At 38.4% G+C, this 24,636-nt stretch overlaps 1 protein-coding gene across 1 annotated transcript in view; it reads left to right on the top strand.

Moving 5' to 3' along the window:
• The window catches only part of LOC122432820 (cytochrome P450 3A24-like), a 48,749-nt gene that overhangs the window by 7,950 nt on the left and 16,163 nt on the right, over positions 1-24,636 (top strand). Inside the window, exons 2-7 of the mRNA XM_043455040.1 lie at positions 4,443-4,536; positions 6,749-6,801; positions 10,131-10,230; positions 13,489-13,602; positions 13,852-13,940; positions 17,803-17,951. Coding sequence (XP_043310975.1) covers positions 4,443-4,536; positions 6,749-6,801; positions 10,131-10,230; positions 13,489-13,602; positions 13,852-13,940; positions 17,803-17,951 — 599 coding nt within the window. The remainder of the gene's footprint in view (positions 1-4,442; positions 4,537-6,748; positions 6,802-10,130; positions 10,231-13,488; positions 13,603-13,851; positions 13,941-17,802; positions 17,952-24,636) is intronic.

Below are 24,636 nucleotides of genomic sequence, written 5' to 3'. Positions count from 1 at the left end.
AGGAGTGGGATTGCTGGGTCATTATTGGCAGTTCTGCTTCCAGTTTTTAAGAAATCTCCACACTGTTTTCCATAGTGGCTGTACTAGTTTGCATTCCCACCAACAGTGTAAGAGGGTTCCCTTTTCTCCACACCCTCTCCAGCATTTATTGCTTGTAGACTTTTGGATAGCAGCCATCCTGACTGGTGTGTAATGGTACCTCATTGTGGTTTTGATTTGCATTTCTCTGATAATGAGTGATGTTGAGCATCTTTCATGTGTTTGTTAGCCATCTGTATGTCTTCTTTGGAGAAATGTCTGTTTAGTTCTTTGGCCCATTTTTTGAACAATACGCAATTTAAAACTTATAAATTATTTCTGGAATCTTCCACTTAATATTTTTACACCAATACGTTAACCACATAGACCATGGGTAACAAATCATAGACTGCAAAACTGTACCTGGTTGTGTGTGTGTGTCGGGTTACTGTATGGGTTTTTTTTTTCTTTTTTTCTTTTCTTTTTTATTTTTCATTTATTTTTATTAGTTGGAGGCTAATTACTTTACAATATTGTAGTGGTTCTTGTCATACATTGACTTGAATTAGCCATGGAGTTACATGTATTCCCCATCCCAATCCCCGCTCCCACCTCCCTCTCTACCCACTCCCTCTGGGTCTTCCCAGTGCACCAGGCCCGAGCACTTGTCTCATGCATCCAACCTGGGCTGGTGATCTGTTTCACCCTAGATAATATATATGTTTTGATGCTGTTCTCTTGAAACATCCCACCCTCGCCTTCTCCCACAGAGTCCAAAAGTCTGTTCTGTACTTCTGTGTCTCTTTTTCTGTTTTGCATATAGGGTTATCGTTACCATCTTTCTAAATTCCATATATATGTGTTAGTATGCTGTAATGTTCTTTATCTTTCTGGCTTACTTCACTCTGTATAATGGGCTCCAGTTTCATCCATCTCATTAGAACTGATTCAAATGAATTATTTTTAATGGCTGAGTAATATTCCATTGTGTATATGTACCACAGCTTCCTTATCCATTTGTCTGCTGATGGGCATCTAGGTTGCTTCCATGTCCTGTATATACTGTATAGTTTTTAAAGATGTCTCCATTGGGTGGAACTAGGTTAAGAGTAAATGAGATCTTTCTGTACTATTTCTTATAAATTCTTATGAATGTACTATGATCTCAAAATAAAAATTATTAAAGAAAGAATTCCCTGGTGGTACAAAGGTTAGGACTTTTCACTCTCACTGCCAAGAGCCCAAGTTTGATCCCTTGGTCTGGGACCAAAGATAATGCATGTCCTGCATACTGTTTAGCACAGTAAAAAAAAAAAAATGGTAGAGAGTAAATAAAAGCATCTGCACATGAGGCATGGTTATATGTTTTCTAAGAACACGTACAGAAAATAGACACTGAGTATATTAAGCTGATCACTTACTGATAGGAAAGATGATAAGAATGGGGTGAAAATGAGTATAAAGGATATATTTTGTTAACAGGTGGAAAAGCTTTAAATTTTAAAAAATGCTCTTAATTCAGTTGGTTCACACTTGGCTTGTGCATCCTTGCTAAGTTGCTTTAGTCATGTCTGACTGTTGGCAACACTGTGGACTGTAGCCCACCAGGCCCCTCTGTCCGTGGGATTCTCCAGACAAGAGTGCTGGAGTGGGTTGCCATTTCCTCCTCCAGGGACCTTCCTATCCCAGGGATCAAACCAGTATCTCCCATGTCTTCTTCATTGGTAGGCAGATTCTTTGCAACTGAGCTGCCTGGGAAGCCCAGATATCCTCATAGGTATCATATAATTGACTCGGGTAGGTAGGAAAAATATAGTTCCATTTTTAGCTCCAGGTGTTAAGCATTTACACAACCACTGATGTAATTCCAGTCATTGTGTCACTATAGTAACCATTAAGTTTACATTTCCCATGTTTGGGGCAGTTATGCTAACTGGCTCATTTTAATTGTTTAGATAATTGATTTGTAAAGACCTATTGCCACCCTTATGACACCACCTTTATGGCAGAAAGCAAAGAAGAACTAAAGAGCCTCTTGATGAAAGTGAAAGAGGAGAGTGAAAAAGCTGGCTTAAAACTCACCATTCAGAATACAAAGATCATGGCATCTCGTCCCATCACTTCATGGCAAATAGATGGGGAAACAATGGAAACAGTGAGAGACTTTATTTCTTTGGCTCCAAAATCACTGCAGACGGTGACTGCAGCCTTGAAATTAAAAGACACTTGCTCCTTGGAAGAAAAGCTATGGCCAACCTAGACAGCATATTAAAAAGCAGAGACATTACTTTACCAACAAAGGTCCATCTAGTCAAAGCTATGGTTTTTCCAGTATAATGTATGGATGTGAGAGTTGTTCTATAAAGAAAGCTGAGCACCGAAGATTGATGCTTTTGTTTTTTTTTAATACAAATTTATTTATTTTAATTGGAGGCTAATTACTTTACAATATTGTAGTGGTTTTTGCCATACATTGACATGAATCTGCCACGGGTGTACATGTGTTCCCCATCCTGAACCCCCCTCCCAACTCCCTCCCCATCTCATCCCTCTGGGTCATCCCAGTGCACCAGCCCCGAGCACCCTGTATCATGCATCGAACCTGGACTGGTGATTTGTTTCACATATGATAATATACATGTTTCAATGCCATTCTCCCAAATCATCCCACCCTCACCCTCTCCCACGGAGTCCAAAAGACTGTTCTATACATCTGTGTCTCTTTTGCTGTCTCGCATACAGGGTTATCATTACCATCTTTCTAAATTCCATATATATGCGTTAGTATACTGTATTGGTGTTTTTCTTTCTGGCTTACTTCACTCTGTATAATAAGCTCCAGTTTCATCCACCTCATTAGAACTGATTCAAATATATTCTTTTTAATGGCTGAGTAATACTCCATTGTGTACATGTACCATAGCTTTCTTATCCATTCGTCTGCTGATGGACATCTAGGTTGCTTCCATGTCCTGGCTATTATAAACAATGCTGCGATGAACATTGGGGTACACATGTCTCTTTCAATTCTGGTTTCCTCTGTGTGTATGCCCAGCAGTGGGATTGCTGGGTCATATGGCAGTTCTATTCCCAGTTTTTTAAGGAATCTCCACACTGTTCTCCATAGTGGCTGTACTAGTTTGCATTCCCACCAACAGTGTAAGAGGGTTCCCTTTTCTCCATACTCTCTCTAGCATTTACTGCTGAATTGATGCTTTTGAACTGTGTTGTTGGAGAAGACTTTTGAGAGTCCCTTGGACTTCACAGAGATCCAACCAAATAATCCTAAAGGAAATCAGTCCTGAGTATTCATTGGAAGGACTGATGCTGAAGCTGAAACTCCAATACTTTGGCCACCTGATGCAAAGAACCAACTCATTGGAAATGACCCTGATACTGGGAAAGATTGAAGGCAAGAGAAGAAGGGGACAACAGAGGATGAGATGGTTGGATGACATTACTAACTCAATGCACATGAGTTTGAGTAAACTCCTGGAGTTGGTGATGGACAAGGAGGCCTGGTGTGCTGCAGTCCATGGGGTTGCAAAGAGTCAGACAGAACTGAGTGGCTGAACTGAACTGAATTGCCATTAAATAATAAAGCAAGTTACACTTAATAAACTAATATTATTTTAATTAAAATAAAAAGCTATGCTTGTTTTAATGCCTGCTTGTGAAGACAGAGTTAAGAAGAATCAGATCTTAAAATGAGGTCAGGCCTTGGTGGGAGCTCCAATGCAAGGAACTGACTCCTTGGAAAAGACCCTGATGCTGGGAAAGATTGAGGGCAGGAGGAGAAGGGGGTGACAGAGGATGAGATGGTTGGATGGCATCACTGACTCAATGGACATGAATTTGAGCAAATTCCAGGGAAGTCTGGCGTGCTGCAGTCCATGGGGTCACAAAGAGTCAGACATGACTGAGTGACTGAACAACAGCAGCATAAAGGGAAGGAAAAGAATAAGTATAAGAACAATGCCATGTTATGCTCTAGTAACTTTGTCATTGGGTGGATGCAGTTATCCAAAATCTCATGTTTGAGACAGAAAAAAAAATTTCCCCTTGTGTACTTAGAATGAGAATCTCTGAATCATGGAAGAGTCAACTTACTAAATACATATGAGTGAATTTTTTTGGAGGAATTAGAACCTAAACCTCCCAGGAGCTCTCAAATTGTAAATATTTACCAAGCATCCACTCTAGAACTGGGACCATCAAGACTTCAGCTGCTATTTGTGGTCTCACTATGGAGGAGGGAAAGGAGATGATGAGGGAAAGTAATTATTGCTTTTGGAATTGCTGTTATTATTTATCACCTACATATTACCTCTCTAGGCTTATGGTTCCAGTTTCGAGTTAGTGACTGGCCAGCTCCAGCACTTATTCCACAATCCCTGACCTGGATTTTCTCTCTCAATTCATAGATATGGAACTTATTCCTATGGGTTTTTTAAGAAGTTGGGAGTTCCTGGGCCAAGACCTCTACCTTATTTTGGAAACGTTCTGTCCTACCGAAAGGTGAGTGTTGCTTGATGTCCCTTTTTTGCTTCTTATGTTTGCAAATCCCAGCTGAGTTCCATAGTAAAAATTCTCCTCCTTAGGAGGCAGTTGAAAGTTTTCTTACTTCCCAGAAATGGCATCATAGACCCCACCGCACATGACCTCTTTATCCCAGGCCTCTATTGTCAGCTGTCAGGAGCCTCAGGTTTGCCTCCTCAGACAGTCGAGCTGTCTTGGCTGAGTCACCACAAGACTTGAAGTTCCATCTTGTAAGCTTTGTGAAGAGGATCTTCTTTCTGCCAGGTGCAGGCTCCCAGCAAGGGAAAGTCCTACTAGTTGTCAGGAGAAAAGCATGAAGGGATGCCTGGTCATGGCTCATTATGCTGTGTACACTAGTGTCAGATGTGCCTTGTTGGTAGCATAAGCTCTGGGTACCTTTTGTCCCTTTCCTCCTGAATTGGTTGGACACTTTAGTTTTTAACCTATCGGGTAATTTGCACATACTTGGATTCTCTCAACAACTGCTAATGCCTGCAGTTTTTCTTTTTCCATTTTCTGCTCTACCTCTTGCTACACATGACATCTTTTGGGATTTGAGAGATGGAACAAAAGCTTTCTGTTTTTCTTCTGTCCCTTCAAAGCAGGTACCTCATGGGTGAGTTTGAGCAGGGAATGAGTGTAACTGAGACAAGTTGGTGGTTGTCTATTTGCTTCAGATATTTACTGACCAAACAAGTTGTGGAGTTTTAAAAAATAAGGCAGAATCACATATGCAAATTCACTAGGAAGGATATGATTTGACAAAATTATTAAAAATTTAATTTACTGTTTAATTTAACTGGGGGGGATGTACCAGATGGCAAATGGATTGTGAATTCTGGCTGAACCTTAATATTCATCACACTCTGATGATTCCTCCAGGGCCGGGTCCCTCAACTGAAGGTCGTGAGCTATGTCCAGATGTCCATGGGCAGAGCCCTGTGTGCCGGCTGCTCTCTGACTTAGATTTCCTTTCCGGCAGACATGAGGATTGTTTCTTAGATCCCAATTCTCCCAACTGAGATCATCATTATCTCATCGCTGCCTAATAACTTCCTGAACATTTTTCCATCTGAAGAAGCAGTAATTTCCTATCGACCTTTCCCAAATGAACTCCTTAGTAGATGCACCTAAAAAACCCACTTTTCTGAGATCTTCATGTGCTTTGTTGTTTGTTGTTCAGTTGCTCATTCATGTCCGACTCTTTGTGACCCCATGGACTGCAGCACACCAGGGTTCCCTGTCCTTCACCATCTCCTGGAGCTTGCTCAAACTGATGTATTGAGTTGGTGATGCCATCCAACCATCTCATCCTCTGTCTCCCACTTCACCAGTATCAGGGTCTTTTCCAATGAATCAGCTTGTTGCATCAGGTGGCCAAAGTACTGGAGCTTCAACTTCAGCATCAGTCCTTTCAATGAATATTCAGGGTTGATTTCCTTTAGGATTGACTGGTTTGACCTCCTTGCAGTCCAAGGGACACTCAAGAGTCCTCTCCAACACCACAGTTTGAATATCTCAGTAAAAACTTAGCAAAAGGCTTTTTTTTCTTTTTTTAAGTTATAGAAGTAAAAATTCAGGCCAGGCATTTAAACCGCATTGTCCTTTGTGTAGCTGTAGCATCTTCCCATTTTTTCTGTGTTGAGCTGGAAAACTAGAAGGCAAGTCCACTTTGTCATTCATTCACCCACTCATTCACTCACTTTCTCATTCAGCACACACTCCTTAGACTTATTTAAATATGTGAAATTAAAAGACATCTCTGGTGCTTTAACTTCCTTATTCTGCTAGAATTCTCATGAGATAAATGAAAAGGCTGCTTAACTAGGAAATGAAAGGGTGTGTAGCAAACTCTTACTTACCTCAGCTTCAGTTTTCTCACATGTCCATGGGGGATTAGAGATTAAAAGATTTTGGACAACACATTCACAAGGAAAAGCCTTCAGGAAGACAAGGAGTAATTAGTATTCACTGACAGGAGTAAGTGTTTAGTATCTATAATATTCAAAGAAAATTCAAGAGTGATTTTAAATTGTCAGTTTCAAATATCTCCTCTATTTTCTCTCCTTTCCCTTAAGACATTTTTTAATAAGAACTTCCCTCTAACTACCAGTGAAAAATGATAGTTTTGTGAATTAGAGGTAGGGTTCAATACAGTATATTAATAACGTAATTTTATTTTTCCTTGCAGGGTATTTGTGAGTTTGATGAAGAATGTTTTAAAAAGTATGGGAAAATTTGGGGGTGAGTATTCTGGAAACTTCCATTGGATACACTTATTATAACTAGCCACTCTCCCTCCCCACTTGGTATGGAGGGCCCTCAGTCCAGAGCTTCTTGGAATGAAGTCATTTGTTGTAAAGCTTTGGAGACTTATTTGACCAGAGATCCTAGAGGCCACCAGGTATGCAGGTCCATAGTCTGAATCAGGCCTGGAGAGTCACAGGTCATCACTTTTCTCCAGACTTTGACACCCAGGAACTCCTCGCATCACTTTCTGTCAGTGTCTCACTCTTTTCCCACTTTTCCATTTTATCTCTCCTTAGGTTGCCTTAAATTGTTGCATAAAATGCATTATTCCAAAACATTCTAATATGTGCCTATAAATGCATTTTATGACCCTTTCCCACATGATTCTCTCTCTTTTTTAAATATATATATTTTATTGAAGTAGAGTTGACTTACAATGTTTCAAGTGAACACACGGTAATTTGATTATACAGATACACATATACTATTTTTGAAATTATTTTCCATCGTAGGTTATTATAAGATATTGACTATAGTTCCCTATTCTATACCATAAACCTTTGTTGCTTGTTGCATATCTATTTTTTAATTAGAAATATAGCATTCTATTTATACTGTCAAACAGGTAGAATTGAAATGTCATACTTTTTTTAGTTAGGCAAAAATTCATAAGTTTTCTAAAATATATATTATACATATTTATATATAGTATACAAAAGCTTTTCTACTACACTTGATAAAGGTTCAAGAAAGAACATCAAAAAAAAAAGGAAGAGATGGAGAAATTGGAGAACATAAAGTAAATGAAATGGGAGCACTGAATATGAAATAGAAAAAGTGAAATAAACTAGCTAAAAGTAAAAGATCATCATATCGTTGTTTTTAAACATGACTGCTTATTAGAAACATATGTGGAGCTCTGGAGGAAAAAAGGCAATACCTGAGCACTTGTATTTTTCAAAAAGTTTCAAGATAATTCTGAGATGTGTCTGGATTTTAACAAGTGATTACAGGTTTTTCTATTAGATCCTAGCTTTGGTGATATACAGTTCTATTATTTTTCTGTTGACCAGTCATGATATAGTGTTATTAAGTGAGTAATAGTATCATAATCACAATAGTAAAAGGTGTTTATCAGTTTTCACAATCAATAGTCAGACAAAAATAAAAGATAATTACAATTGCAAGCCATAATGGGAACATGATTAACTTAACAATATAAAACAATTACATACAATTTGCAGGGGAGTCAAGCAGAGTAATGCAGTAAGTGGAAGTACATACATGCATATGTTTTCATCCACCTGGCCAGTCTATGTCTTTTGGTTGGTGCATTTAATCCATTTACATTTAAGGTAATCCATTACATTTAAGGTAATGATTGATATGAATGATTCTATTACCGTTTTTTTTAACTGTTTTGGGTTTATTTTCTGTAGGTCTTTTCCTTCTCTTGCGTTTCCTGCCTAGAGAAGTTCCTTTAGCATTTGTTGTGAAGCTGGTTTTGTGGTGCTGAATTCTCTTAACTTTTGCTTGACTGGAAAGCTTTTGATTTGTCCATCAAATCTGAAGGAGAGTCTTTCTGGGTAGAGTATTCTTGGTTGTAGTTTCTTCCCTTTCATCACTTTAAATATATCGTGCCATTCCCTTTGGCTTGTAGAGTTTCTGTTGAGAAATCTGCTGATAGTTTGATGAGAGCTTGTTTGTGTGTTAGTTGTCATTTTCCCCTTGTTCTTTTAATGTTTTATCTCTGTCTTTAATTTTTGTCAGTTTGATTCCTGTGTGTCTTGGTGTGTTCCTCCTTGGGTTTATCCTGCTCGGGACTCTCTGTGCTTCCTGGACTTGGTTGACTATTTCCTTTCTCATGTTAGGGAAGCTTTCAGCTGTTTTTTCTTCAAATATTTTCTCAGGCCCTTTCTTTCTCTCTTCTCTTTCTGAGCCCCCTATAATATGAATGTTGGTATGTTTAAAGTTGTCCCAGAGGTATCTTAGGCTGTCTTCATTTCTTTTCATTCTTTTTTCTATGTTCTGTTCTGCAGCAGAGATTTCCACCATTCTGTCCTCCAGGTCATTTATCTGTTCTTCTGCCTCAGTCATTCTGCTATTAATTCCTTCTAGTGTGTTATTCCAGTGTTCTTGCCTGGAGAATCTCAGGGACAGGGGAGCCTGGTGGGCTGCTGTCTATGGGGTCGCACAGAGTCGGACACGACTGAAGCGACTTAGCAGCAGCAGCAGCAGTGTGTTATTCATCTCTGTTTGTTTGTTCTTCAGTTCTTCCAGATCTTTAATAAGCATTTCTTGCATCTTCGAAATCTTTGCCTCCATTCTTTTCCCAAGATCCTGGATCATTTTCAGTATCATTGTTCTGAATTCTTTTTCTAGAAGGTTGTCTATCTCCATTTAGTTGTTTTTCTGGGGTTTTATCTTGTCCCTTCATCTGGAACATAACTTTCTGCTCTTTCATCATGATTAACTTTCTTTCTTTCTTTCTTTTTGAAGAAAGGGAGAATCACTTTTTATTTTCTCCTGGTAGAGTCTCAGGGAACAATAATTGAAATAGACAAGCACAGACAACTGGCTATCTGTTGGGGCAGCACTAGTACAAGAATTCATGGCATCAGTCAGTCCAACAGCTTCAGCAGCTCAACACAGACCCGGACAGACATTGTGCACACAGCAGCTGTGAGCCTGCTCTCAGTCTTCATGACACGATGTTAGAGGCTCTGGCTCTGTCCTGAGTAGCAACACGGATGGACTTCTGCAGTTCCAGAGATTATTTAGCATTTTGGCTTCCCTTGTAGCATCCTTGGTGGTGGTTCCTTAGGCAAGTTCAGTAGCATAGATATCCTGGACTCCCAGTTAAATTGAAAAAAAAAATCTTTCATAATCCCACTGTCACTTGTGGAGCATTCCAAATCTCCCTCCATTTGCAGATATTTTGTTACCTATTTATAATCAATGTGTCAATAGTTTTCATCTAATATTATATGCATTTTCATGCTTTGGGTATATCTTCGAAAATGACTGAGTAGATAGACTCTCCTTAATTATTTTTTAATTTTCAGATAATTTACTTCAACTATTTACTAAGATAACTTCCTTTTTGATAATGAAATATTTAAACCTATACATACTATGGAGAATGGTATAGGAAATACCCATGTCCCTACCACCCACAATTAATAATGTTTTCAGGGTAGTTTTAACTATGACCTTAAGAGGATAGATTAAGTAATGTTAGGATGGACATCTGGACTTCCAGGTGTGGTTTCACCTGCAGAAATGGCTCATTAAGTTTAATCAATTCTGTTTTCCCTACACAGGATTTTTGAAGGTAAACAGCCCGTGTTGGTTATCACAGATCCAGACGTGATCAAAACAGTACTAGTGAAAGAATGTTATTCTGTCTTCACAAACCGGAGGGTAGGCATCCATTTTTTAAATTTGCAATTTGCTTATTAGATATGCATTTTGAAATATATTATAAATTTACAGGGTGTTGTCAAAAGAGAAAAATATGGAGAGGCTGCAGGTCATGTATCTTTCATCCTGATTCCTCCAATGGCAATATATAGATTAATTAGAATACAATTTCAAAGCAGAAAATTGACATTTATACTATTCATGGAGCTTATTCTGATTTCATCAGTTTCATGTTCACTCATTTGTGTATGTTTTGTTTATGAAAATGTGTCCTAGATGTAGATTTGTATAGTTACCACTACAATAAATGGATAGAACTGTTCCATCCCTCCAAGGCTCCCTTTTACTCATCTTTTATAGTCATGGCTTGTAGCTTGCTTTTTCCTCTTATCAAGGTATTTAGCAAACATTGTTCTTTAAATTTTGATGAATATTTATCAATTTTCTCTTTTATGGATTTTGCCTTTGTTGTCAAGTCCAAAATATCCTGACCTACCCCTAGGACCTGAAGATTTTCTCCTATTTTTTCCTAAACATTAAATCATTTTATGTTTTACATTTAAGCCTATGATCCATTTTAGGTTGGATTTTTTTTGTTTTGTTTTATGTTAGGTTTTGTGTAATGTATGAGGTTGTCTCTCTCTCTCTCTCTCTTTTTTTTTTTTTACATCTAAATGTCTGATTTGCTCCAGCACCTTTTATGGAAAGACTATCCATCTAAAATAATTTATTTATTTAGTATTTACTCACTTTACTTTTTGCTGCCCTGGGTCTTCATCGCTGTGCTCAGGCCTGAGCCTGGCAGTGTGCAGGTGTGCGGCTGCAGAGGTTAGCTGTGGACGGGTGGGTCAGTGCAGTCGAGGGACAGTAGTCAGGACTGGCTTTAGGCATCTGAGCATCTGCAGGGGCCTCCGATGGTGTTTTGCACATGTGCATCGAAAAAGGTTGGCTGCTGGTGTGGATCCTGGGTCTTATAGCATCAGCGGTGGCTCTAGCTGGGCAGCTCTAGTGGGGTTGGAGGCAGTAGGGTAGGACTCACGCAACTGCCTTAACACCATGAATGTTGAATTAAAGGTGGCTGGTTGATCAGTTGATTGGGAGAAAGGCTCCATGCACTGGTCAGTTTCAGTGGGGTCAGAAGCTGCACATGGCTCTTCCTTTCCCTTTCCTGCCCCTTCCCTCACTTCTCCTTCCCCTGCCTACCATCTCTTCCTGGACATTCCAGTCCTAAACCCAAAGGTGGGCCACAGAAAGTGGGCAGCCTCACACGTCAGGGTGGGGCCAGAGAAGGAGGATAGTGGCTCCAAGTCAGAGACTGAGTAGGGAGGGGAGGGTGTCCACAGGGATGGTAGCCAGGCACGGGTGAGGGAACCCAAAATACTCACTTGTGGGGATAGCCTGTAGGGTGAGGGGGCATCATGAGTGGAAAGGGATGGATCATGGATTGGGTCCATAAAGGAGGATTGATCAAGTAATATAGAAAGGATGATGGGAACCAGCATTCTCACTGTTGAAGAAGAAGTCACAGGTTCAGAGACTGAGAAACTAAACACTGTGGAGTCACCGACTGATTTATCCACGTAAATCCATGCTTTTCTGTGTAGATAGATGACAGGCCAGATGACATAGACAGATGAGAGATAGACAGATGCAGATATAGACAGATAGGTATGTGTGTGTGTGTTTGTGTAGCTACAAAAGCACATAATACCTACTGCTTTCTACTGATGTAGTATAGACACCTGAGCAGCTGCAGGGGCCTGGGATGGGGTTTTGCACATGCCCAGCCAAGGAGATCGGGGCTGGCAGCCGGTGTGGATCCTGGGTCTCAGGGCATCACTGGCTGGTGCAGCTCTATTGAGGGTGGAGGGGAAAGACAGGGCTCAGGCAATTGGAGTCTGCTAATGTAGAACCCTGGGGAGTGATCAGCACCAAAATTTTCAGAGGTTTTTCAATGACTATGCTGGCAGTTGGTTTCATCATAGCAAAGTTTCTGGGGTTTTCTGCAGAGCAGAATACAGAGACCCATAGTCACTCCTGCTGTGTGGTTGACACTGGTAGTCCCTGCCCTTCTTCTTTGCTCCTAGTTGTCTCTAGATGTCTCAGCTCCGCTCGTCTCTGGGTGGGGTAAAAGCAAAGCAGGTCATTTGTGCAATGTTCTGAAAGGCTGGAGAAACAGGTCACTGGTCCTGTTGTCTCTTTTAGTCTTTTCTTTTTTCCCAACAAGGGAAAATGTCTCAGGCTGGGGAATTTCCTCTTGATGCTGAGCAGTGCTGGCCTAGGGGAAGGGATGATGCAAACAAAATGTAGCTCTTCTCCTTACTCTTTCTGCAAGTTATTTTCAAGTGTGCTCTGTTATATTGCTGATGCTTTTTTGACCTACTTTCATTTACTGTGAGCTGTCTAATTGTGAGACAACAAAGGCTGGAGTTTCCTACTCTACCATCTTGGTGATGTCACCTTAGTATTTCATCATTAAAGTGATGTTAGCTGTTGGTTTTTTTGTAGATGCTCTTTATCAAGCTAAAGAAATTTGTCTTTCTCGTTTGTGAGTTTTGTCATGAATGCGTGTTGGAAGTAACCATTTTAAAACAAAATATAAATTTGAAAGATTGAGGCAATTTTAAAACCGGTTGGATTCATAAGCCTGTCCTAAGCTGAGAAACAGTTATCTTCTTTACCCTTCTATTCTGGGTTGGGGGCGGGGGGAAGTGTAGGGGAAAATGTTTTCCGTATCACTGCATAATTTTTTCAGAATAGCAAGTAGATTCCTAATCTTTTGTGTAGATAGTACTAAAAAGCCCCCACCGTGTCAGCACATTCCTTTTTCCAGTTGGTCAGTCTCTAAATATATATAAATACAGAAGTAATCTGAGGCAAAATGCAGTCTGCCCAGACTATCTGGCTGGCTGTCACCAATCCATTTCTTCTCTGCATAGCCCGGGAAGATGGACTCGATCTTACTCCCTTCTATCCCCTGGAAGAACCCTTTCTGTACTACATGGTCATTTGCATTTAAAGGAGATTGGAATATGAAGGCTGGAAACACATCAAGTGGCCAAATGTCTACCACCTTCACAGGAACCTAGACATTCAGGATAAATGTTTATTGTGCATCTAGCATAGGGCCTGGTACTAAGTAGACAGTCACTAAATATTTGTTGAATACATTGTTCCCAAACTATTAACAAATTTTCCGCAACTGTTGAGACTCCCAAAACTTAGGTAGGGTAAAACATATTTTGCTTTCAACTCTAGGTTTTTGGTCCATTGGGAATTATGAAAAATGCTGTTTCTGTGGCTGAGGATGAACAATGGAAGAGAATACGGACATTGCTGTCTCCAACCTTCACCAGTGGGAAGCTCAAGGAGGTAAAAAAAGAAGAGGTTTTTCCATGAGCAACTTAAAGAATAAGGTAGAAAATAAATTCATATCCTTGTCCAAGGAGTGGTGTGCCAAATTTGAGTTTCCTAAAATGGTTTTTATCTTCACATCCTAGAAGAGACATCATCAGATTTATAATAAAATGTCACTGATGGCTCCATGCCCCTGAAAACCAGGTCCTTCTAAAAGTTGAGTCTCCACATTTAACTTCCCGCGCTGTTGTGTTTTGTGTCTAGATGTTCCCTATCATTAGACAGTATGGAGATGTGTTGGTGAGGAACCTGAGTAAGGAAGCAGAGAAAGGCATGGCCGTCGACATAAAAAAGTAAGTAGGGGTGAAGCTGCTGGTCCTCTGAGCTCCACTGAGCCCCTCTGTTGCCTGCCTTGGAGCCAAATTCCTACTGCTGAGTTACTCTAGTGACCAAATAGAAGAAGGTGTATGGTGTTACAACTCCAACTGCCTGGCCACCCGAGAATGAGTGGTGGCTCATGAAACTGTCAGAAGGTATCTTCTGTATACATGTTCAGTTCAGTTCAGTTCAGTTCAGTCACTCAGTCATGTCCGACTCTTTGCGACCCCATGAATAGCAGCACGCCAGGCCTCCCTGTCCATCACCAACTCCCAGAGTTTACTCAGACCCATGTCCATTGAGTCGGTGATGCCATCCAACCATCTCATCCTCTGTCGTCCCCTTCTCCTCCTGCCCTCAATCCCTCCAAGCATCAGGGTCTTCTCCAATGAGTCAACTCTTTGCATGAGGTGGCCAAAGTACTGGAGTTTCGGCTTCAGCATCAGTCCTTCCAATGAACACCCAGGACTGATCTCCTTTAGGATGGACTGGTTGGATCTCCTTGCAGTCCAAGGGACTCGCAAGAGTCTTCTCCAACACCACAGTTCAAAGGCAACAATTTTTTGGCACTCAGCTTTCTTCACAGTCCAACTCTCACATCCATACATGACCACTGGAAAAACCATAGCCTTGACTAGACGGACCTTTGTTGGCAAAGTAATGTCTCTGCTTTTTAATATGCTATCTAGGTTGGTCATAACTTTCCTTCCAAGGAGTAAGTGTCTTTTAATTTCATGGCTGCAATCTGTATACATGAGCCAGGGTTAACTTATCTGCTTAACTGTCACCTTGGATATTCTGGGAGACAAAAATACACAATTTGGTCTTAAGTCAGGGAGCATGATGCCTCCATCTTTGTTCCTTTTTTTCAAGATTGCTTTGGCTATTTATGATCTTGTATGGTTCCATATAAACTAGAACTTATTTGTTCTAGTTCTGTGAAAAGTAACACAGGTGTTTTGATAGGGATTGCATTAGATCTATAGATTGTTTGGGTAATATGGACATTTTAGCAACATTAATTATTCCTTTCCATGTATATGTGATATCTTTCCATTTCGTATCATCTTCAATTTCCTTCATTGTTTTATAGTTTTCATAGTATAGGTCTTTCACTTCCCTGATTAAGTTTATTCCTAGGCATTTTACTATTTTTGATGTGATTTTAAACAGGATTGTTTTATTATTTTCTCTTTCTGATAGTCCTTTATTATTGTATAGAAAAGCAACAGATTTCTGCATATTAATCATGGGCCTACCACTTTACTGAATTCATTTATTTTAGTGTTTTGTAGAACTTTAGGGTTGCCCATGTAAAGTATTATTTCATCTGCAAATAGTGATAGTTTTACATGTTCCCTTCCAATTTGGATGCCTTTTATTTCTTTTTCTCGTCTGATTTGTGTGGCTAGGACTTCCAATACTACATTGAATAGAAGGGGTGAGAGTGGCATCCTTGTCTTATTCCTGATTTTAGAGAGTATGGGCACAAAAGGGCACAAAAAATATCAATTGAATAAAATTAAGAAACCCAAAATAAACCCATACACTTGTAGTCAATTAATCTATGATAAAGGAGACAAGAATAAACAATGGACTAAAGACAGTCTTTTCAATAAGTGTGTTGGGAAAACTGAACAGCTACATGCAAAAGAATGAAATTGGAACATTTTCTCACACCCTATTCAAAAACAAACTCAAAATTGGATTAAAGACCTGATTGTAAGACTGGAAACCATAAAAACATAGAAGAAACAATAGGCAGAATGCTCTTTGACATAAATCATAGCTGTACATTTTTGGATTTGACTCTTAAGGCAAAGAAAACAAGAGCAAAAATAAACCAAATAAATAAATAAACAAATGGTGCCCAATTAAACTTAAAAATCTTTTGCACAGCAAAGTAAATTATTATAAGATGAAAAGACAACCTAGTGAGTGGATGAGAGAAAATATTTGCAAATGATATGATGATAAGAGGTTAATATCATCTTGTATATTTTTGATATATATATAAATGCCTCATATATATGTTTCAAGAATATATAAATACATATATAAATGTCTCATACAAAAATATATAAATGTCTCATACAAAAATATATCTATATATATTTATAATATATAATATATAAATGTCTCAAAGAAAATATATAAAAATATTTTCATATAAATGTCTAATAAAAATATATAAATGTCTCATACAACTCAAAATCTGAAAAACAAACAACCTAATGAAGAATGGGCATAAGATCCTAATAGACATTTCTTTCATGGAAGGTATACAGTTGAAAAGATGCTCAACACTGCAAATCATCAGAGAAATGCAAATCAAAATCACAAGATCACCCAGCACCTGTAGCAATTATTATCATCAGAAAGTTCACAAATAGCAAATGTTGGTGAGGATGTGGAGAAAAGGGAACCCTGGTATAAGGTTGGTGGACATGTAAATTGATGTAGCCACTGTGGGAAACCATATGGAGGTTTCTCCAAAAACTAAAAAGAGAACTATTATGTGTGTGCTCAGTTGCTCAGTCCTGTCCAACTCTTTGCAACCCCATGAGCTGTAGCCCACCAGGCTCCTCTGTCCATGGGATTTCCCAGGCAAGAATACTAGAGTGGGTAGCCATTCCCTTCTCCAGGGGATCTTCCTGACCCAGGGATCAAACCCAAATCTCCTGCATTGCAGGTAGATTCTTCACTACTGAGAGACCCGGGAAGCCCGAGCACTTTCATATGATACAGCAATTCCACCCTGGGTATATATCCAGTGAATATAAATATACTAATTTGAAAATATACATGTTTACATCAGCATTATTTACAATAGCTAAGATATGGAAGCAACCTAAGTATCCACCAACAGATGAATGGATGAAGATGTGGCATATGTGTGCATGTATACATGTGCACACATACACCCAAGAAATATTACTGAGCCATAAAAAAGAATGAAATTCTACTGTTTACAATACCATACATAGACCTAGAGGGTATTATGCTAAGTGAAGTAAGTTAGACAGAGAATGACAAGTATTCCATGTTATCATGTATATGGGGAATCTAAAAATAAAATGAGTAAATATCAATATACAAAACCAAAACAGACTCACAGATGTAGAAAACAAACTGATGGTCATCCGTGGGGAGTAGGAAGGGGAGTGCAAGATAGGATAGAGGATTAAAAGGTACAAATTGCAACGTATAACATAATTGTGCTACAAAGATAGATTGTACATAGCAGGAATGTATTCAATATTTAATAATAATTTTAAATGGGGTATAATATATACAAATTTAAAATCGCTCTTCTACACCTGAAACTAATGTGATATTGTATATCAACTCTGGTTTTGCCCTAAAGGAGAATCAGCTCTGAGCACAGGTTCTGTGGTGAGGTGAGACCCAGATCAATGTCCCCGTTCTTGACTCCCCAGGAAGAGTGAATTTACTCCCTTTGCTGTGCTCAGACACAGTCTGTATACACCTTTTATTGCCCATAGTCAAAGCACACTACTGTACTTTGTCAGATTATGGGTTCTATCCTGTGACTGAGCTCCTTGAGTTTGGTGGTGGGGGTGTCTCGCTTGCTTTAGTGTCCCCATCCCCCCAGCGCAGGGGCAGTTGCATCATCCACACCTCATACACACCTCAGGAGTGAGTGAGAGCAGCAGACAGTCTTCCATGATCCAGCAGGTGGTTCTGAGAGAGTGTGGCTCTTGACCTGTCTTGCCTGGGCATCTGATTTTATATGATTTTCTTGTTGACTGTGTTGGATATGGATAGTCAGCTGGTCCCAATTTTAACTGTCTGTGTCTGTCTTTCTCTACTCAGCGTCTTCGGGGCCTACAGCATGGATGTGATTACTAGCACATCATTTGGAGTGAATATTGATTCCCTTGGCAACCCACAAGATCCCTTTGTGGAGAATGTCCAGAAGCTCTTAAGATTTAGTATCCTCAACCCATTTCTTCTCTCAATAGGTAAGTGTCCTACTACATTCCTTTTTCTGTATTCCTCCCTCCCTCTCTCCTTCCTTCTCATTCTTTCTTTCTCTCTTCCTTCCTTCTTTTTCACAGGTTTATTGAGATATAATTCACATACCATCAATTTACCCACTTAAAATGTACAATTCAATGGTTTTTACAACTAAGTGTCCATCGATGAATAAATGGATAGGGAAAATGTGGTGTGTACACACACACACACACACACCAGAATATGATTCGGCCATGAAAAGGAAGGAAATCCTGCCATTTGCAGCAATGTGGCTGGACCTCAATGGAGGGCATTATGCCCAGTGAGATAAGTCAGACAGAGAAAGGCAAATACTTACATGATGAATCAAAAGAAGAAATCCAAACTCATCAAAAAATGATGTCAGATTTTTGGTTTCCAGAGACAGAGTTTGGGAGACAGAAGAATTGGGTGTTGGTAGTTAAAAGGTATAAATTTCAGCTATTACTTAAATCAGTACTCCTGGTGTGATATGCTTATAGCTATCCAGTTGTCTCAGCACCACTTGTTGAAAAGCCTATTTTGTCCCCATTGAATGGTCTTGGAAACATTTTCAGTGTTCAGTTGACCACAGGCATGTGGGTTTATTTCTGGACTCAAACTTCTATTCCATGAATCTGTATGTTCATCCTTAGGCCAGTACCATATTGCCTTGATTAATGTAGATTTATGGTAAGTTTTAAAATCAAGAAAGGTGAGTCTTATAACTTTATTATTTTTTTCAGGAATGCTTTATCTTCTACGAGCCCCTTGCAATTTCATATGAATTTAAGCTAAGATAGTCAGTTTCTTCAAAGAGGCCAGCTAGGGTTCTGATAGAGAATGTCTTGTATCTGTTGATGTGCCATCTTGACAATGTAAACGTTCTGATTCATGAATTCACTTACTTACATCTTCTTTAATTTAGTTCAACTAGGTTTTGTGGTTTTCAGAGTATAAATTTTACATGTCTTTTATTTTATTCCTACTTATTCTATTCTTCTTGATGTTATTGTAAGTGGAATTGTTTTCTTAATGTCACTTTCATATTATTTATTGCAATGTATAGAAATACAATTGATTTTGTGTTTTGATCTTGTATCTTGAAACCCCGCTGAACTTCTTTATTTTTCTAATAGGCTTTTAGTGGCTTCCTTAGGATTCCCTGTATACAAGATCATGTTATCTGATGAGTTTTAGTCTTCATTTCCTAAATGGATATATTTTGTTTAATTTTCTTGACTAATTACTTCTTGTTAGATTGTCAGGTACAGTTTTGAGTAGAGATGGTGGAAAAAGACTTCCTTGTCTTATTCTTAATCTTAGAGAAAAGCATCCAGTTTTTCACTATTAAATATTAGTGTTACCTATGTTTTTTTCATAGATTCCTTTCATCAGGCTGATGAAAGTCCCTTCTATTCCTGTTTGCTGAGAGCTTTTATCACAAGCGGGTATTGGATTTTGTCACATGCTTCTTATGCACCTATCAGATCATCATGTAGTCATTGTTTATTATTCTGTTGAAATGGCATATTATACAACTTGCATTCCTGGAATAAAGTGCACTTATATATGATGTATGCATCTTTTTATATGTTAGTAGATTCAGTGTGCTAGTATTTTGTTGAGGATTTGTGTATCCATGGTCATAAGATATATTGGTCTATAGTTTTCTTTTCCTGTTATATCTTAGTCTGTTTCTCACTCTGGGTTAATACTGGCCCTGCAGAATGACTTTCAAAGTGTTCTATCATTTTCTATTTGCTGGATGAGTTAGTGAAAATTTGGTATTAATTCTGCAATTATTTCAGTAGTATTCAGCATTAAAGCCATCAGAACCTAAGCTTTTCATTGTCAAATTGTGGGTTGTTTCTTGATTACCAAATCAAACTTTATATTTCTTATAGGTCTATTCACATTGTCTCTTTCTTTTTAAGTAGTTTCTTTTTAATAATTTTTCCAATTAATTAATTTATTTTTAACTGGAGGATAAATCCTTTACAATATTGTGATGATTTTTGCCATACATCAACATGAATCAGCCACAGTTATACATGTGTCCCCTCCATCCTGAACCCCCTCCCACCTCCCTCCCCCTCTGTCCCTCTGGGTTATTCCTGAGTACTGGCTTTGGGTTCCCTGCTTCATGCATTGAACTTGCACTGGTCATGTTTCAATGTACATGTTTCAATGCTATTCTCTCAAATCATCCCACCCTCACCTTTCCCCACTGAGTCCAAAAGTCTTCACTTTAGATCTGTGTCTCTTTGCTGTACTGCAGGTAGGATCATCGGCACCGTCTTTCTAAATTCAATGTATATGTGTTAATATACAGTATTTGTCTTTTCTTTCTGACTTACTTCACTTTGTATAATAGGCTCTAGGTTCATCCATCTCACTGGAACTGACTCAAATGCATTCCTTTTTTTTATAACTGAGTAATATTCCATTGTGTATATGTACTGCTACTTGCTTATCTGTTCATCTGCCAATGGACATCTAGGTTCCTTCCATGTCCTAGCTATTGTAAATAGTGCAGCAGTACATTGGGTACATGTGTCTCTTTCAATTCTGGGTTCCTTGGGGTGTATGCCCAGCAGTGGGATTGTTGGCTCATGCGGCAGTTTTATTCCCAGGTTTTTAAGGAATCTCCACACTTTTCTCCATAGTGGCTGTACCAGTTTGCATTTTCACCAACACTGTAAGAGGTTTCCCTTTTCTCCACACCCTCTTAAGCATTTATTGTTTGTAGACATTTTGATGATGGCCATTCTGACTAGTGTGAGATAATACACTAGTGTGAGCATGATTTTGATTTGCATTTCTCTAATAATGTGTGAAATTGAACATCTTTTCATGTGTTTATTAGCCATCTGTGTGTCTTCTTTGGTTAAAAGTCTGTTCAGGTCTATTGTGCACTTTTTGATTGGGTGTTTATTTTTCTGGTATTGAACTGCATGAGCTGCTTGTATATTTTGGAAATTAATTCTTTGTCAGTTGCTTTGTTTGCTATTATTTTCTCCCATTCTAAGGGCTGTCTTTTCACCATGCTTGTTTCCTTCATTGTGCAAAAGCTTTTAAGTTTAATTAGATCTCATTCATTTATTTTAGTTTTTATTTCCATTACTCTGGGAGGTGGATCATAGAGGATCTTGATGTGATTTATGTCAGAGTGTGTTCTGCCTGAGTTTTCTTCTAGGAGTTTTATAGTTTCTGGTATAGGCCTTTAATCCATCTTATTTTTGTGTATGGTGTTAGAAAGTGTTCTAGTTTCATCCTTTTACATGTAGTTTACCAGTTTTCCCAGGACCACATGTTGAAGAGACTGACTTTTCTCCATTGTATATTTTTGTCTCCTTTGTCAAAGATAATGTGTCTATAGGTGCATGGATTTATCTCTGGACATTCTATTTTCTTCAGTTCAGTTCAGTTGCTCAGTCGTGTCTCTTTGCGACCCCATGAATAGCAGCACTCCAGGCCTCCCTGTCCATCACCAACTCTCAGAGTTTACTCAAACTCATGTCCATTGAGTCGGTGATGCCATCCAACCATCTCATCCTCTGTTGTCCCCTTCTCCTCCTGTCCTCAATCTTTCCCAACATCAGGGTCTTTTCAAATGAGTCAACTCTTCTCATCAGGTGGCCAAAGTATTGGAGTTTCAGCTTCAACATTAGTCCTTCCAATGAACACCCAGGACTGATCTCCTTTAGGATGGACTGGTTGGATCTCCCTGCAGTCCAAGGGACTCTCAAGAGTCTTCTCCAACACCACAGTTTAAAAGCATCAATTCTTCTGCACTCAGCTTTCTTTACAGTCCAACTCTCGCATCCATACATGACCACTAGAAAAACCATAGCCTTGACTAGACGGACCTTTGTTGACAAAGTAATGTCTCTGCTTTTTAATATGCTATCTAGGTTGGTCATAACTTTCCTTCCAAGGAGTAAGCGTCTTTTAATTTCATGGCTTCAATCACCATCTGCAGTGATTTTGGAGCCCAGAAAAATAAAGTCAGCCAGTGTTTCCACTGTTTCCCCATCTATTTCCCATGAAGTGATGGGACCAGATGCCATGATCTTAGTTTTCTGAATGTTGAGCTTTAAACCAACCTTTTCACTCTCCTCTTTCACTTTCATCAAGAGGCTCTTTAGTTCCTCTCCACTTTCTGCCATAAGGGTGGTGACATCTGCATATCTGAGGTTATTGATATTTCTCCCGGCAATCTTGATTCCAGCTTGTGCTTCCTCCAGCCCAGCGTTTCTCATGATGTACTCTGCATATAAGTTAAATAAGCAGGGTTACAATATACAGCCTTGATGTACTCCTTTTCCTATTTGGAACCAGTCTGTTGTTCCATGTCCAGTTGTGACTGTTGCTTCCTGACCTGCATACAGGTTTCTCAAGAGGCAGGTCAGGTGGTCTGGTATTCTGGTATTTTGTTCAGTTCATCTATATTTCTGTCTTTGTGCCAGTACCATACTGTCTTGATGACTGTAGCTTTGTAGTATAGTCTGAAGTCAGGAAGGTTGATTCCTCCAGTTCCATTCTTCTTTCTTAAGATTGATTTGAAAGCATTTCCTCTAAAATCAGGAACAAGACAAGGGTTCCCCCTCTAACTACTACTATTTAACATAATTTTGAAAGTGATAGCAACAGCAATCAGAGAAAAAGAGATAAAAGGAATCCAGACTGGAAAAGAAAAAATACAGCTCTCACTGTTGGCAGATGACATGATCCTCTACATAGAAAACCCTAAAGATGCCATCAGAAAATTACTAGAGCTAATCAATGAGTATAGTAAAGTTGCAGGATATAAAATTAATACACAAAAATCCCTTGTATTCCTATTACTCAGCTATTAAAAAGAATGTATTTGAATCAGTTCTAATGAGGTGGATGAAACTGGAGCCTATTATACAGAACGAAGTAAGTCAGAAATAAAAACACCAATACAGTATATTAATGCATATATATAGAATTTAGAAAGATGGTGACAATGACCCTATATGCAAGACAGCAAAATGGACACAGATGTAAAGAAGAGACTTTTGGACTCTGTGGGAGGAGGTGAGGGTAGGATGATTTGAGAGAATAGCATTGAAACATGTATATTATCATATGTGAAATAGATCGCCAGTCCAGGTTTGGTGCATGAGACAGGGTGCTCAGGGCTGGTCCACTGGGATGATCCTGAGGGATGGGGTAGGAGGGAGGGGTTCAGGATGGGGAACACATGTACACCCATGGCAGATTCATGTCAATGTATGGCAAAAACACTACAATATTGTAAAGTAATTAGCCTCTAATTAAAATAAATTAATTAATTTTTTTAAAGATATAACCACCTGGAATATTTTCACATTTCCACCTTTATTATAGCTAAACAATAATAAAATGTAAACACAGTGAAGTACTTTGTAAATGTTAATTTTCATAGTTTGCCATAGTTTGCCAAATAACAATGCTCTACCTTTAATGTTCCTACCATTTCATTTTACTTGTTCTAACAGTACAGAGAATGATGAATTTAACTAAGAATGATTTCAGATTAACTTCTCTGACATAAAGCACTCAACTTTTATAATATATGTAGAGCAAGTATAATAAACACTGAAATATGTAATTGCTTTTTTTAGGAAATATTTGTTTCCAAGCTAGATTTCAGAGTAATGTGAAAGACTAAATTATATCATTTTTAATGGCTGTCAGGTAAAACTCTCAGGATCAGTAGTAGATTAAGAAATAGAAGCACAATTGTAGAAAAAAGAAAAATAAAAACTCTAAAAGCACTGTACCTTAGGCTCTACCATTATTCCATAAACTACAAGAAGACAATACCATTATTACTGAAGTAATATTATCAGTCATGCTTTATAATATTCCTGTATACAGCTAGTTGTACTCTGTTATAACATTTGTAAGTGTAGACTTTAATCCCAGGTATTTGTTTTTATAATCAACACATAAATGCATATATGTTCATGTTTGGAAAAAAAAGAAATCCCTTGCATTTCTATACACTAACAATGAAAGATCAGAAAGAGAAATTAAAGAAACAATTCAATTCACCATTTCAATGAAAGTAATAAAATACTTAGGAATAAATTTACCAGAAGAAACAAAAGAGGTATATACAGAAAACTATAAAACACTGATGAAAGAAATCAGAGATAACACGAATAGGTGGCAAAATATATCACGTTTTTTGTTTGGAAGAGTCAATATAATAAAAATGAGTATACTACCCAAAGCAATCTATAGATTCAACACAATCCCTATCAAAGTACCAACAGTATTTTTCACAGAACTAGAACAAATATGTATGGAAACACAAAAGGCCCCAAATGGCCAAAGCAATCTTGAGAAAGAAGTGTGGAATTGGAGGAATCAACCTTCCTGTTTAATCATTTTTAATAGAGAAATTCAAATTGTCTGTTTCTTTTTTAGTTAGTTTCTTCACTTCATGTATTTTAAGGAATTTGTCCACTTCCTCTAAGTTATCTAATTTATTGGTGAACTTTGTTCCTTGTATTCCATTATGCTCTTTCTCACTTTAACGCGAATAGTAATCTCTCCTCTGTCATTGTGATGCTAGATATTTGAGCTTTTTTTCTCTCACTTTTTTATTTTTTGGTCAATCTAGCTTAAAATTTCTTTTCAAAGAATCAGCTT

The sequence above is a fragment of the Cervus canadensis genome, chromosome 32 (genome assembly GCF_019320065.1).
Source record: "Cervus canadensis isolate Bull #8, Minnesota chromosome 32, ASM1932006v1, whole genome shotgun sequence".
In the NCBI taxonomy this organism is placed as follows: domain Eukaryota; kingdom Metazoa; phylum Chordata; class Mammalia; order Artiodactyla; family Cervidae; genus Cervus; species Cervus canadensis.
The sequence above is the reverse complement of the archived record's forward strand: the minus strand, read 5'-3'. Positions and strand labels throughout refer to the sequence as shown.